Source organism: Sinohyriopsis cumingii, chromosome 14 (assembly GCF_028554795.1).
Source record: "Sinohyriopsis cumingii isolate HCF-2022 chromosome 14, ASM2855479v2, whole genome shotgun sequence".
In the NCBI taxonomy this organism is placed as follows: Eukaryota; Metazoa; Mollusca; class Bivalvia; order Unionida; family Unionidae; genus Sinohyriopsis; species Sinohyriopsis cumingii.
In genome coordinates, this window is record NC_142974.1 from 127,075,615 (window position 1) to 127,093,322 (window position 17,708).

At 34.4% G+C, this 17,708-nt stretch overlaps 1 protein-coding gene across 1 annotated transcript; it reads left to right on the plus strand.

Annotated features, from left to right (window-relative positions):
• Positions 1-7,608: 7,608 nt before the first annotated feature.
• On the plus strand, positions 7,609-10,865 carry LOC149784805 (uncharacterized). Its single transcript, XM_089932818.1, is given in 2 exon segments — positions 7,609-8,353; positions 8,356-10,865. Coding segments are annotated over 2 exon segments (1,035 nt in total). The 5' UTR covers positions 7,609-7,770; the 3' UTR covers positions 8,808-10,865.
• Positions 10,866-17,708: the final 6,843 nt, after the last annotated feature.

Sequence of the window (17,708 nt, forward strand, 5' to 3'; positions counted from 1 at the left end):
GGTATTTGCCGTGAACTAGGGTAGCACCAGGTTTCATAACCATACAAAGTGCGGGGTAATGTGATAGCTTCATACAAAATGTTCGCTGTAAGTGGATTAAAGCCATACTCGTTAACTCCAAAATCAATACAGCTAAATATAGAACTTAATAGCTTTTTTGTGGCCTCCATTATCATTTTTGCTGTACGTTGGTTTATTGACGGCTATATGTCTACATGATTCTTCTTCTAGTATAGCTTCAGATCCCATGTGTCTTCTTTCATAAATAGATAACCTTTCATTAAATAAAATACAGAAGGTCGAAACGACTATGCAAGAATAGCAGACCGAAAAGACCCAATTCGAAAGATCTCAGTGAGTAATCGATTCAATTCACGTATATCGAGACAACCACATTTTCCTTATATATTTACAATATTTCATTCCTTTCTATTGGCTATATTTAATTTATATATTTCTGGCATATCCTTTATTAAAATAATAGATAGAGTACTACAGTATTGTAACATTTCGGGATGAAGTTAGGCTTTCACTACGACAACCCTTATTTGCTACCACGTGGTTGGCCAGGACTATTCGTCAACACTTCACTAGTCATTTCACTATGCATGGATCAGTGGAAAACATAACCAGATTGGTCGTTCAAACTAAACTCTAAAGTCACGCTCAGAAATAACTGATTGATTGACTTATGGATTGACTGATTGATATATTGATTGATTGATTTTACCTCAAAAATGTTTATTATGAAATAGTGGAAAAAACAGAAAGACAACATGGTCGAGATAAATGAGGGTCCCCAATCAAGAGGAAATGTTATAAACACAAAAAGATGATCGAAATATTATGGCGTTTGAATGACAAGGAATGAAAAAACAAAAACACAATATGGTGAAAACATAGGAGGGCCCCTGATCAACAGACGATGTAAATAATCACCACAATATGGTGCCAATATATCAGATTTCTTTAAAAGGTTCCTTATCGAACAGCGCTAATAAAATCAAACAGTTAAAAGCAAAATCATCAGATGGTGATGGTAACAAATGAAACTTCCAGATCGACGGGGAATGCCAACTATGTGTGCTAATGAATAATTAGATTTTAAAAAAGAGTACTTAGAATTAGCGGCAGTACACATGTTACGTAAAACTACTCCAAGGATGGCAATAGTTATATTTTAGAACATGTTTACTTCTTTTAAGAAATTTAATAGGCAAGATTGCTTCATGTGTTGACCATTTTAGTAAGGATCGCATTTAGTTTGGAGACAATTCTTTATGATGTGAATCACTGTGAATGGTTCAGTACAAGACACACACTCAAGAGGGTGTTCACCTTTCAGTCTATTGGAGTGGGTTATACAAGTATGACCAAGTCTACTTCCTGAAACAACTACCTCGTCCGTACGTTCTATGGGTAGGAGCCCAGTCGCCTACAGATGGTTTTCATTATATACAGTCGATTATTCACTGTACCATTCCACGATGCCTGACACTTACAAAGCAAAGATGTTTTGATACTAGGTTTAAAATGTGTGTATTCTTTTCTAAAACCAGATGATTGAAGGGATAGGGTCATGTTAGCAGCGTGGCCTGCTTTGTCATGATCTTTCATACTGACATTGCCTGGGAATAAATAATGAGTATACTGTATAGTGGAACATACATAGTTCTGAATGTTTTCATGAGAATATGTCAATAACTCAGCCAATAACAAATTTTCCAGCTTACTATGTTGTAGTGACTAAGGTACTGATAATGAATTAGAGAAGATGATAGAGTTGTTAATCTAATGATTAATGATAATCTAGCTTCAGCTGAAAAAATCGAGCCCCATCTGGTATACTTTTTTTAATATATTACATAATCATGGAGGTTTGTCGGAAATAGACGCATTATGAATTTTAGAAAGGTCAATTTTTGTATTGTCAAGGTACAATGGTATTCTGATGCCAAAGGTAGTCATGGAATTGGTTTATTTTGTTATCTTGTTTTGTGTTTGGGTTGGACTACAGCCGAAAAGCAGAGTTCAAAGGTTTCAATCTGAATTTGATAGATACTGTATAGCAAGCATTTCTCAACGATACGACAACGGTGGCTCATTATCTTCGGTGAAATGGCTATCCCAGTGTGAGACTTATTCCTTGGTTTTTAATTGGGTCAACGTCTTTAAGCATGACTAACACAACACAGCCGTAATCAGGATTGGATAGAATAAACGTTCTATATATGTTAAGAACGGCTGTTTTAATCTCTCAGTTTGTGTGTTACTACAGTAAGTAAATCTAGAGATTTCAAGCATTGAACTTTCAGGTTCTTCATCGGAGGATTATAGGCAAGTTTTCTGTGAAGATAATGCCTGAAAACTTAGTTTCATCGTGATGTTTCTGTAGCTGATAGTAATGCATACGTCCTGTTGTCCTCTTTTGATACTGAGAAATTGAAACTGTCGGCATTGGCTCATTATTAAATCTTGTTTGTAGCTTGTTGTAGTTATCTACAGTTGTATGCGTTCCCATGGATCGATAACATATTAGCAGATCATGCATATGCAGGAAGAAATCCACACCTGGAGCCAAACACTTGGGAATGCTATTATTTTGATGTTGAAAATTGTTACTGATAAATCGCTTCCTTATGGCATAACCATCGCCTATACATAAATTGCTATGTGTAATGTGTATAATTACAGGATTTAGACAAGCTCGGATGTTTTTCTTTACCAGCAGAAAAGAGTGGCATTCCTGTCAAGAAAACTTCAGAAAATATTCCATCATCAGCCATATGTTAACTTGCGATATCAAAGAAAGAAAATGGCCGCCCCAAAACACATGACACTAGGAAAATGATATCACGAGGCTAATTTATTTTATCTTCATCCATTTCTGGACTGGTAACCATTTTTGCATGACTTTCGTACCTTGAGTCCTGTAGGTGGTCTTGTGTTACGTACGTATGTGCAGCAACGACATAAGATTAGGTAATGAAAATATTAATACTCATAAGTTATTAAATTATTTCAGCATGTCGTATGGTTGTGCTCTACAGTCTTTGCACTGAGGTAGATAAATAAGGAAACAATAATTTTGATTTCGTCATTGATTATTCTGGATATCTAACAAGACATTGTGTGCCTGAACTTTGTTCGTGACTGAAAATAGAGATTTGTGAGTACGTGATATTTGTCTTCTTTGTAAGACAGGAATAAGTCGTTTACGGATATCTGAATTCAGTGAATAGTCTTAATTATAAAGTTAGAATGTTCTGGAAGAGAACTTGAGACCGACATCGTGGCCAGTTTATTGTGTTATGAGTTTTTATATACTGCTGTAGGAAATAAAATTCTTCGTTTCCGTTTTAAGATTCATCTGTTGATTCATAAAATAAATGTGTTCAGATATAATTTGAGAGGTATCTTTTGTTTATATTATTGATTGAAATTACAAAAAAAAACAAAAAACAACAACAATAAAAAAAAAACCACATTGCCTTTATGAACTAAGACACTACTTTTGATTTGTGTGCATTCATTAAAATTCATTAGGGATAATATCACTGTGATACATCAACAAAGTTGACACATCAACCTATTCACGACCCCTTGTATATGGTACATCAGCACATGCAAAATTATTTAAGTTCATTCTGAATATTCTTAATTTATGAACTTGTGAAATAACAGTATGATTGTTATAGGAATGTAACTCATAGTGCTGTAAGTTCCTCAAAAATTGTCATTTTACAAATTAGAGATACAAATTATTGGTTACTTTTTCAAGGAACCAACTGTATCAGCTCAGTTTGCATCGTCAGCTTACAACAGCGCAACAAAGTACGTTATTTCTTTGTGTAATAAAGACACTAAATTATGACCTTTTTGTGAATATCTGAAAATATATAATTTTAAACAGATTAAACAGAAGCAAGTTTGATACGCATCCTTGTCTGTTGCCAATATTACAGGTGAGGAATTATGTACCTCGTACTTTCCTCAGACACATGAATGTAGATTTTCGTACATCGAGTGTAGAACCTTGAACGACATTCCACCAATACCTTTGTTGACTAAGCAATTCACTCATATTACATGATCAATATATACAAAAGTCTTGGAGAAGTGTACAAAACGACAATAAAAACTACCTCCTTTTCTTCCCTCATATATTTATTTATAAATCATTGTTTGAAACTCAAAAATATAATCTGTTACTTAGTAGCCTTTGTGGAATACTGCCCGAGCTTCTATACCTTTGTCTCTAGCCTCACAACACTGTATGAGGCGCTGGGTTAAAATACAGCTAAACATTTTATTCACGATACAAATGAGAAAAATGCCCTTCCGCTTGTTAGGGTTATCTAAAGATCCTTTCATGCAATAATAATATAATGTCACCACTCATTTTTTTAGAGAAGCCCATAATTTGTATTAAATAATTTGACTAAATTAAGACATATTTCGGATAATTTTTTTTATTATTTCGGTTATTATTACATACGGTCCACCAGACTGTCCTGATAATGTGTACGAATATCTTTTAAAAATGCTGTTTCAGAGATATTTCCTTTAAAAAATTCTACATTTTCGAAGTTATTTCTTTTTTTATAAAATCTGCATTTTCAGCCATGCAGTTAGAACTGCTTACTCTTTTAGTTATTACGTAGCGATCTGAATGATATTATTGATGGGAACAAATCGTGCCTATACTTCGGTACAACAGTGTGCTGATTGTGGTGTTGTCAATGCATGTATCTTGAAGAGTTGTGAGTTTGAATTTGAGGTAGATCGCTAAAGACTTGGGAATTGTAAAAAAAGGCACTGGTCAAACCCATGTATAATTACGATGGAAAATGACAAGAACAAAAAACAAAGAACAATTTGATAGGTGGCGTTAAGCCAAGAAGGTTGATCAAGATTGCTTATAACTTGAAATAGCTCATATTAGTTGATGATTTCAAGACTAGAATTCATACTGACGTAGAGACCTATCTTAATTTTACAGAGATAAACAATTGTGAATCTTGCTTGTTTCCATATAGAGTTAAGCCATAGTGAAATTTCCTTACGAACACATAGTGGTAATACATTGTGGATCTAGCCTATTTTTACACAGAAGTAATTCCATGGCTAATTAGTTTTGTTTGCAGTTGTTCCGGCTCTAAGATTTTTAGAAAGAAATATATCATTATTTCTAAACCCATTTTACAGACGAAGGTCTACAATGCGTAGAAATACTGAATGGATTAACAGGGTCCGTTGGTTTCCAACCCGTTTAAGTCCGAAAGAGGTGTTTTCACTGTGGGAGACAACCAGTATATTAATCATCATTTGCAGATCTTTTAAGAAGATTAATTCTTATATTTTAATGCATGAATCGAAAGCATTTAAGAAAATATAATTATTGCACGATTTATATAAAGAAAACGCTACAGCGACATTTTATCATTTTCTGTTCTGTAGGACAAATATATATAGGGAATGGCATTAATATGGGGCACTGTGAGTGTATATTGATTAATCACCGATGTATGTAAGGTGTTACCTGGTTTAATTTCTTTCTGAAGAAAAGGAATAATATATATAATTTCCTATATTGCATGGACACATTTTCTTACCATATCAGAAATCGCAAGAACAAATTCCATTTTATGAATCACGTGGAATAATGTGACCTCAACACCAAATTTATTGCCTACTTTGGAATAGAACGTGTGCATCAAGATCAAAGGAATAGTACGGAAATAAAGTGAAAAAGTTCCTTATCGTAAAGTTCACGTTCTCAGTCCAGTCTCATGATCGTACTATCATGATAGAAACTGCATGAAAGCAAAAATTCTCTACCTGTTAAACGCGAGAGAGGTTCAGAAATAGATCTAAAGTTAAGCTGTTGTTACCCGATAAAACCATTACATGTGATGGGGATCTAAATAATGCACTTAATATTCGTTACACATGCACTCCATCAACGAATATGAAGTCAGACTGCTTCCGAGTTTTTAGTCTTTACACTTTGAATTCAGACTGCTTCTGAGTTTTTTAGTCTTTCCATTACCTTTATGTCGTTTTCGTTTTCAATGCCATGTTATCAATATGGCTGTCAGAAAATCTGATTAAACTGTATTTTCTGAAGTTTTCCTGGCAGTAATGCCACGCTTTTCTGCTAGTAAAGAAAATCATCCGAGCATGTCTAAATCCAGGAATTCTACACATTATACATAGCAATGACCCCTAAACATCAAGTTGTCTAATACACTTTTAGAACCGTTTAAAATACCTTCATTTTTCCTTAATGTCAATTAACTTCAATCCTTGGTGGAACCTGTTTATTGTTGACTGTCAAATTAATAGAATCAGACTACTTCTTGTTGCCGCCCACTTCTCATTTTGAAAAGTTACCATTTTCGTTGTTGAATTTAATAACATCTTCTTTTCCTTTCTCTCTCCTTATTTTTCAATAAAGAAAAATGTAATCTAATATATTGAAATCAATATGTATTTTTATAAAGACAAATATTTATATTTTGCTACATCAATATTTACGCAATTTTTAAAAAAAAAAACAGTAAGAAACATTTCTAAACCTGTCATAAATGCATTGCAGAAAGTTTTGGTTATTTTCAGAATGGCATAAAACTGCGTCGTTGTCCAAGAAGGTATAAATTATTGATTATATTAAGATTATTTATTGTTACTTTCGCCATTCTTGCCAATTCCTGTGATCGTAAATTTCTTTTCTCATCTTTGCGATGGGCGCAAGTGGAGCAGTGATCAACCGCTCCGAAACAGGTGACGTTGTAAACAAAGAAAGCAAAACGTGGTAAACCCCCCCCCCCACCCCCCAAAAAAGAAGAAATGAGATGAAATAAATATCTGTAGCTATTAAGAGTTAAGAGTTTTAGATTTTTAATATCAGTGCAGGTATAGGTATGATGATTCAAAGTGTAAATGAACTTTTAATAAAACAGACATTATTTACGAAGTATTCCGCGATTTCTTCGTTAGGGCTCCGAAACCGTTACCTTGAGGATATATAAAGGTTTGGCTGGTTAGGATTGATTGATAATGACCTAAGATTTTAAGAAAAGTTTTCTGTTGAGAGCTTCTTCCTGTTATAAATAAAAACAAAAAAAAAAACCCCAATAAAACTATTAAACAAAAAGCAAACAATCAATCAAACAAGCAAACATAAGATAGCTAAAAACAACAACCCCAAACCTGCCCCTCACTAAAAACCAACCAGATACATTGTTCGATAGATAGGATTTCAGTTCCTTCACAGTCTTGAGGCTGAAATACTCATTGCTGAAATCAGCACATGGCTCTTTGGTTAGGTATTGAAAGAATATGTTTCGAACTCATGTAGTTGCACAGTATGCCTCGGGTCATATGGTTTTCTCTACACAAAAGCTGTAATGAAGAATGTGTCTATATTAATAAGTAAAGTTGGATCATGACAAGTCAGAAATTTTAAGGCTATTGAATGTTTAATTGTGTTGGCATAGTTTTACTATTGGAACTGAATTAGTACCATGAGTCCTACTGGAAGGTGAAAGCTACGCAGAATTTGTGCGTAATTTCGAGTTACGTCCCTTTCCTTTTTCCTTCTATATACAGTCTATATACTGTCAAGTTCACCCCCTGACTGTAAAGACAATATGGAAAAGAATTGAGACTGAACTCCTTACGCATGGAACAAATTTGCTTCGAGGCTCTAACGCAAATACTAGAGACCGAGCATTCAATCGCGATCGGGGCGGTAGTGATTTGAAGATGCACAGGAGAAAACAGACAGGAGATAAAATATTCAAATGCGAAGTCTGTGATAAGTTGTTCAGGCAGATTTTGTATTTGAAGAGGCACATGAAGATACATATTGGTGATAAACCATTTAAATGTGAAGTGTGCGATAAAGTGTTCATCCACAATTTTAATTTGAAGAAGCACATGAGGGTACATACGGGAGATAAACCATACAAATGTAAAGTTTGTGATAAATTGTTTAGCGACAGCAGTGTTTTGAAGACGCATAGTAGGTTGCATACTGGAGATAAACCATTTAAATGTGAAGTTTGTTATAAAATGTTTAGACAGAGAAGTAATCTGATCAGCCATACCAGGATACATACTGGAGATAAGCCATTCAAATGTGAAGTTTGTTATAAAGTGTTCTCCCAAAGTAGTACCTTGAAGACTCATTTGAGACTACATGCTCGAGATAAACCATTCAAATGTGAAGTTTGTCATAAAAGGTTTAGGCACAATGGTACTTTGAAGACGCACATGATGATACATGCTGGAGAGACACCATATAAATGTAAATTTTGTGCTAAATTTTTAGCAGCAACAGTGCTTTGAAGACGCATGTTAGGTTACATACTGGAGAAAAACCATTCAAATGTAAAGTTTGTTGTAAAATGTTTAGACAGAGTAGTGTGTTGAACAGGCATGTGAAGATACATACTGGAGAAAAACTATTTAAATGTGAAGATTGTTCTAAAATGTTCACCCGAAAAGGAAGCTTAAAGACTCATATGAGGATACATACTGGAGATCAACCATTCAAATGTGAAGTTTGTGATAAAAAGTTCAAAACTGATTGTGCTTTGAATAGGCACAAGAACATACATACTGGTGATAAACCATTCAAATGTGAAGTATGTAATAAAATGTTTATAGAGGGTAGTGAGTTGAAGAGACATATGAGGATACATACTGGGGAAAAGCTATTTAAATGTGAAATTTGTTATAAAATGTTCCTCCATAAAAAGAACTTGAGGACACACTTGAGAATACACACTGGAGATTAACCAGTGAATCAAATGTGAAGTTTGTGATAAGTTGTTTAAGGAGAGTTCTGTTTTGAGGAGACATAGTAGGATTCATACTGGAGATAATTCATTGAGATGTGACTGTACTTACATAGGCTACACGTGTATATACATACATTGGACACATGTGAAGATACATGCACAAGAAACATGTGAAGGTACCTGCATATAATACATGTGAATATACATACATTGGACACATGTGAAGAGGGGCCTCGAGGGGCCGAGTGGTATAAAGTACTAACCGTTATGAATCACTGCCATCTCACCTCTTTCTGCTTAGGTTCAAGTCTCGAATTCGGTTAATGTGGGTATGTAAGAAAGCTTGCCAGTAGCTTCTCCTGGGTCATTGGTTCTTTCCGGGGTTTCCCCTGGTTCTTCCTCCACCATTAATACTGGCCGCCATGTATAGCCTATCGTGTGCTGAAAAATGGCATTAAACCCTACAACAACAACAACACATGTGAAGATACATGCACAGGAAATGTGAAGGTACATGCATATGATACATGTTGGTGATCATCCCTTTGAGATTTGTATTTTGTACATTGATCTTGAATTGTTCTGTACTACATCAAAATGACATCTTTGCACCAATCATCATAAACTTTTGCAACAAAAACTTATTTTGTAAAAGCCAATATATGTCCACATTTGTTTTGAATCACTCTGGTGGCCTAGTGGTTAGAGCGTTCGCCTCGATTGCGGAAGGTCGTGGGTTCGATCCGCTGCCGAGTCATACCAATTACTTACAAAAATGGTACTAAGAGCTACCTTGCTCGGCACTCAGCATTAAGAGGTTAGTATTAGGACTGGTCGGTCTGGTGTCAGCATAATGTGACTGGGTGGGACATCATGCTACATGTCTGCGGCATGATGCCCCAGTGCTAGACATCACTGTAAACTGTCACACTGCAGACATTGCAGCGATATGACTGAATTTTTTTTAAAGCTACGTTAAAAATCCAAATGCATTCCAAATCTTTTGAAAAATGTATGTGAATAGTATTTGTGTTAATAAATTCCAGTCTTTGATTGTTTTGGGCCATTAGTAACTATCATTTCTTCGTTTGGTATCAAATGAATATCTTCTTCTTGATTTCTTTATACTAGTTCATTTTGCTTTGAATTTTTCCATGTTTTTTAAAACTGTGCTGAAAAAAATATATTTTGTTCCCAGTCTGCATTGGTTAAATGCTTTCCAAGAAAATTTATTCAATATTGAAGTCATACTACTTGGGTATAGTGATAATTAAATTTAACAAACATGACTGTTCATTTTTGGAAATTTTTCACTTCTTTTCCTGTAAAACTTGAAAATAGGCAGTCCAATTATTTACTGGAATAAGCAGGAACAAAACTAACATTCTGGAAGAAAATAAAAATACCAGAACAAAATAGATAACTAGTGGGAATTACTGAATATTTTATATCTTTTGACATACATGCATATGTTAATTATAATTAATCTCATTGTAGTTTTGCAAGAGGACTTATGATTTATTCAGAGCGGGTATATGTTTATAGCAAAACTGTCCACAGGTACCCAAGATATTTTCTTCAAGGAAAAGATGATTTATAAAATGAACTGTTGAAAGGACATTAATTTTAAATTGAAACAGGGTAAATTAGCTCTACAACACATGCAAGCAAGTAGTCATTTTTAGATACTGTGAAACAAACATGTGCACTAAATACGCTAAAGCAAGTCCTTACACATAAGTTTTGTGGTTTTGTCTCCTCTATGAAAAGTTAATACCAATTACAAAATATACAAGATTTGTCTAAGTAAGCAACATTTTTTGCATCTATTTCTAGCAGCATTTTCAGTGCTTGTTATATTCTGGTCATAATTTGTGTTTCTATTTTCAAAGATGACTGTTACTGGAGATTGACTAGTTGCATCCAATAAAAATTCTGTATATTTAACAAACTGTTACTTCATATGTTTTGATATTCATCTTGGCTGATGCCTTTACATGGTCTCAGACCTGAATTTTAATTTACAAGTGGAAGCAATAAAAGTGAGTTACAGTACTCATTTGTTTGTTTTGTTTGTTTTTTTTCTAATTAAGAAACCGCTTTTCCATCCATCTGCTGTTTATTCTCTTTAAACAACGTATGTGATAGATATCATGTGACAATATCACAGTTTTCAGCTACATAACAAACATTGGATCTGAAAATAATAAAATTTTAGTCGCTGTCTGAACTGTGCCTTTAAAAAGAATTGTTTACCGGTATTCATCAGGGGATATTCACACTAACGATATGTAAACACTTGCATGTGAGGTAATTCTTAATAGCAATGAATTTAGGTAAAAGGTAGACAACATGAGAATACAAAATAACACACAGAGCTTACTGATGCAAGCAAAAACATGGTGTACGTTGTAACAATAATTGACAGTTCAAAAATGAAGGAAAACAGATGAAACATTAACGAACATGAATGGACACGAGTGCTGTAGACATGTTTATGGATGTGAGAGCACTGACTATCATTTGTGTGACATTTTGCTGTTTTTGTAAACGAAATAAAGATTGCTGTTAAGTACAAATGCTTATGGGTTTTCAATAGACACATACCCTCGGGTTCTGACACATGGAAGGACATCAGCGTTACGATGCAATCTTCCCGGACTATGTTGAATCTCTGATACTGCGACAGGACTTTGATCTTTCTTGCGATACACATGCACACATGCATATATACATTCATATGTACATGCATACATACATACATACATACATGAGGACGTAAAATGAACTAGAAGAATGGGGTACAGGAGCTTACGTCTGTATCATTAAGCATACATATTAGATGAGTAAAAGGGGTACAGAACCAATTGAATTTCATGATGGTGGACTATCAAACGTTTTTTGTGTACTTTTTCTGCATGGAAGCAACAGTTGCTATACACATTAGATGAAAAGTCATTGTATGATCATTGCTAATAAGAGTTAATAAGACTCAGGACATCATTCCCAAAAGGGTATTGACAAAATCAATAACAATGAATCTAAGTACATGTAAACGTGTACACCAAAATCGATCAATAATGTGGCATCAAAATCTATCCCGGTCCGGTGTAAGGAAGCTAAAGTTCCTATGAAATGATCAGCAACAGAAGTACACAAAGTATGACAGCGAGTACAAACGGCATCATCCACAGACGAATACAACTAGGACACATTACTGGAAACAATTCGCATGATTCAAGACAAAAGTATCTAGAAACATCCAAAAAACTTCCCATACATAATACAGAGGGGATAAAACTGCTATCAAGTAATAGCTTCTGAAATCTGTTGCGGGATGCGTCCCGAGTTTCATATGAAGTACCGACTTTGTATTTAACATTATGTTTCCATTCTGTTTTTTATATTGGGAATCGACCATGAATTATGAACGATTCAGTAAACCCATTTAAGTCAAAAAAAATTTTCAAGTACTCTATTAATGTCAGGAATAAAACCAGTTTGGTTTGTTTTAACATTTGGGCTTTTGACAACAGAAGGGACGGGTTAAAAATACTTGGTTTTGGTGCAAAATAGGCTGTAGCCAATTTGCAGAGTTGCTACAGGAAAAACATCTTATTCATACCTGTGTAGCTTCAACTGGGTAAAACATCCAGTAAACTCAGAGCAATGTCAATTCGTGTGTATCTAGATAGTCTTTGCCTCTAAGTATTTGCTGTGGTCTAGGGTTGCACTAGTTATCATAACTATATAACGTGCCCGGGTAATGCGATAACTTCATACAGAATGTTCGCTGTGAGTGGATTAAAGCCATACTTGTTAACTCCAAAACCAATACAGCTAAATATAGAACTGAAGAACTTATATGTGGCCTACCTTTATCATTTTTGCTGTACTTTGATGTATTGAGGGCTAAAAGTCTACACGATTCTGCTTCTAGTACAGGTTCAGATTCCATGTGTCCTCATTTGTATTCAAGTGAGCTTTCATTTAATAAAATTCAGAAGTTCAAAATGTCTATGTAAGAATAGCAGACCGAAAAGACCCAATTAGAAAGAACTCAGTGACAAATCGATTCAATTTAGGTACATAAAGACCGCCACATTTTCGTTACATATTTACAACATTTCGTTCTTTACTATTGGTTATATTTAATTCATATATTTCTTGCATACCATCAATTACAATAATAGAGTACTACAGTATTTTAACATTTCCGGATGAAATGAGGCTTTCAATACGACGACCCTTATTTTCTACCACGTAGTTGCCCATGATCTATTTGTCAATGTTTCACTAGTCATTTCACTATACATGCATCAGTGGAAAACATAACCAGATTGGTCGGCCCAACTAAACATTCCTCTGACGCTCAAAAAATAATTGATTGATTGACTTATTGATTGATTGACTTGTTGATTGATTGATTGATTGATTGATTATTTTACCACAAGAAAGTTTAGTATGAAACAGTGAAAAAACACAAAAACAGAAAGTCAACATGGTGGAGATAAATGAGGGTCCCCGATCAAGAGGGAATGTTACAAACACGGAAAGATGATGAAATATTGGGGCCTCTGAACAACAAGGAATGAATAAAAGAAAAACGCAATATGGTGAAAACATATGAGGGCCCATGATCAACAGATGATGTAAAGAACTCGACAACATGGTGCAAATATATGAGGTTTCTTCAAAAGTTTCGTTATCGAACAGCATTAATAAAATCAAACAATTCAAAGCAAAATCATCAGATGCTAACATATGCATTTTCCAGATCAACGGGAATGCCAACTGTGTGTGCCAATGAATAGTTATATGAAAAAGAGTACTTAGAATTAGCGGCAGTACACGTGTTACGTAAAGATACTCCAAGGATGGCGATAGTTATATTTTAGAACATGTCTACTTCTTTCAAGAAATTTAATAGGCAAGACACATTGACTGTATCAAAAGATTGTTTCATGTGTTGACCATTGTAGTAAGGATCGCATTTAGTTTGGAGATCGAAGGAATTCATCATGATGTGAATCACTGTGAATGGTTCAGTACAAAAAAAAAAAAAACACTCGAGCAAGCCCTTACCTTTCAGTATATCGGAGTGAATTATACAAGTATGACCAAGTCTACTTCCTGAAACAACTACCTCGTACGTACGTTCTATGAGTAGGAGCCCAGTCGCCTACAGATGGTTTTCATTATATACAGTCGATTATTCATTTCATCATTCCAGGATGCCTGCCACTTACTAAGCAAAGATGTTTTGATACTAGGTTTAAAATGTGTGTATTGTTTTCTAAAATCAGATGATGGAAGGGATTTGGCCATTCTAGCAGCGGTATCTTCTTTTTTGTATGCTTTTATGCCGACGTGGCTGGGGAATAAACAATAAGTATACTGTATTATGGAACGTACAGATTTCTGAATGTTTTCATGAGAATATCAGTCAATAACTGATTTTCCAACTTCCTATTGTGCAGTAACTGAAGTATTGATAATGAAGTAGAGAAGACGATAGAGTTTTAATCTGATGGCTTTCAACATATTTCTGGCCAAGGTCTAATTGCTCTGGTTTCGGCTGAAAAATCGATCCCCCATCTGGCGGACTTTTTGATTCATTACATAGTCATGGAAGATTTTCGGAAATGGACGCATTATGGATTTTAGAAAGATCAATTTTTATACTGTCAAGGTAGAATGATATTTTAATACCAAAGGTAGTGATGGAAATGGTTATTTTGTTATATTGGTTTTTTCTTCTTTTTTTTGTTTTGTTTGGGTTGGAATACAGCCGAAAGATCTGAGTTCAAAGGTTTCGATCTGAATTTGATAGATACTAAATAGAAAGCATTTATCAACGATACAACAAAGGTGGCTCATTACCTTCAGTGAGAGGACTATCGCACGTGGCAGTCCTAAATCCTCCCAGAACGAGTCTCATTCCTTGCTGTTGAATTGTGTCAAACTTCTTTCAGCATGACTAACACAACACAACCATAATCCAGACTGGATAGAGTAAAAGTTCTATATATGTTAAGAACGACTGTTTGAATCAGCACCCCTGTCAATGTGTGTTGCTACAGTAAGTAAATCAAGAGATTAAAAGCATTGAGTTTTCAGGTTCTTCATCTGAGGAGTAAAGGTACGTTTTCTGTGAAGATAATGCCTGAAAACTTCGTTTTCTCAAGGCCTGGTATATGTGTTTCGTCCTGCACGAGTTTAGTTTCATCGTGATGTTTCGTTAACTGGCAGTAATGTTGTCCTCGTGCAATATTTGTATTTTCGTAGATGCTTTCCATTCATGTATTAAAAATATAAGAATTAATGTTCATTAAGAGATAAAAAAATGATGATTAATTAATGGGTTGTCTTTCACATTAAAAGCACCTCTTTGCGACTTTACCTCAAAGGACTGGAAACCAACGAACCCTTTTAATCCATTCAGTATAACTACGCATTGTAGATCTTCGTCTGTAAAATGGGCCTAGAAACAATGCTATATTTCGTTCTAGAAATCTAAGAGCCGGAGCAACTGCAAACAAAACTAATTATCCATTGAATTTCTTCTGTGTAAAAATAGGCAAGATCCACAATGTGTTACCACTATATTCCTGTAAGCAAGTTTCACTATATTGTTCCTCTTTATAGAAACAAACAAAATTATCCTTGCGTAAAATTAAGATTAAAATTAAGATAGTTATCTACGGCAATTCAAATTTTAGTCTTGAAATCATCAAATAATATTATCTGTTTCAAGTTATCAAAATCTTGATCAACCTTCTTGGCTCGCTTGGCGCTCAGCATTAAGATGTTAGTGTTAGGACTGTTAGGCCTGGTGTCAGGATAATGTGACTGGGTGGGACATCATGCTACATGTCTGCGACATGATGCTCCGCTGCTGGGCAACACTATAAACTGCCACACTGCAAACATCGTAGCGATATGACTGAAAAATTGTTAAAGCTACTTTAAAAATCCAAAATCACACACACACACACACTCAAACTCTCAACTCTTCAAGATACATGGTTTAACAACACCACAATCAGCATATTGTACTGAAGTATAGGTACGATATTTTGCCATCAGTAATATTAGTTATTCAGATCGCTACGTAATAACTATAAGAGTAATCAGTTCTAACTGCATGACTGAAAATACAGATTTTTTAAAAAGAAATTACTCTGAAAATGTAGGATTTTTGAAAGAAATATCTCTGAAACTGCATTTATCATAGATATTCGTACACATTAACGGGAAAATCTGATGGACCTTATGGAATAATAACCGAAATAATAAAATAAACATTATCCGAAATATGTCTTAATTTAGACAAATTATTTGATACAAATTTTGAACTTCCCTAAACAAATGTGGAAAGACATTATATTCGTATTGCAAAAAAAGGATCTTTAGATCCTAACAATCACAAGGGTATTTTTCTCATTTATATCGTGAATAAAACGTTTAGCTGTATTTTAAGTCAACGCCTCATTCAGTGGTGCAAAGCTGTGGATAAAGGTATAGAAGCTCAGGCAGTATTCCGTAAAGGCTATTCAGTAACAGATTATAGTTTTGAGTTTTTAATTCTTGTCTTGAAACCATCAACTAATATGAGCTATTTCAAGTTATAAGCAATATTGATCAACATTCTTTGCTTAACGCCACCTATCAAATTGTTCTTTGTTTTTTGTTCTTGTCATTTTCCTTCGCAATTCGACATGGATTTGACCAGTCCATTTTCTACAATTCCCAAATCTTTACCGATCTGCCTCAAATTCAAGCTCACAACTTTTCGATATACCTGCATTAACCACACCATAATCAACACTCTGTTGTACCGCAGTATAGGCACGATCTTTTGCCATCAATAATATGAGTCATTCAGATCGCTACATAATAACTCAATGAGTAATCAGTTCTAACTGCATAACTGAAAATGCAGATTTTTCAAAAGGTATATTTCTGAAGCTGCATTTATAAAAGATATTCATAAACATTATCGGGAAGGACTGGTGGACCGTGTGCAATAATAACCGAAATAATATAAAACATTATCCAAAATATGTCTAAATTTAGTTAAATTGTTTAATTAAAATATTCGGACTTCCCTAAACACTTGAGCAGAATCATTATATTTTGATTGCACAAAAAGGCAATTTAGATACACGTAACAATCACAAGGGTATTTTTCTAATTTCTATCGTGAATAAAATGTTTAGCTGTATTTTAACCCTACGCCTCATTCAGCGGTTCGAAGCTAGGGACAAAGGTATAGAAGCTCAGGCAGTATTCCGCAAAGGCTAATCAGTAACAAATTATATTTTTGCGTTTCAAGCAATGGTTTAGAAATAAATATATGAGTGAAGAAAAATAGGTAGTTTTTATTGTCTTTTTGTACACTTTTCCAAGACTTTGTGTCTATTGATCATGTAAAATTACTAAATTGCTTAGCCAACAAAGGTATTGGTGGAAAGTCGTTCAAGGTTCTACACTCGACGTTCAAAAATGTGCATTCATGTGTGATGAGGAAAGGGCGATGTACCGAATTCCTCGCATGTAATATTGGCACAAGACAAGGTTGCGTAATAAACTCTCTTCAGTTTAATCTATTTAAAATACATAAATATTTTCAGACATTCGATAAAAGGTCATAATTTAATATCTTTATTACACAAACAAATATAGTATTTTGTTGCGCTTTTGTATGCTGACGATGCATCCTGACCTGATACAGTCGATTCCTTGTAAATGCAACCAATAATTTGTTTCTTTAATTGGCAATGTGATAATTTTAGAGGAACTTACAGCACTGTGAGTTACATTGCTATAAAAATCATAATGTTCTATCACAAGTTCAAAAATTAAGAATATTCAGGATGAACTTAAATGATCTTG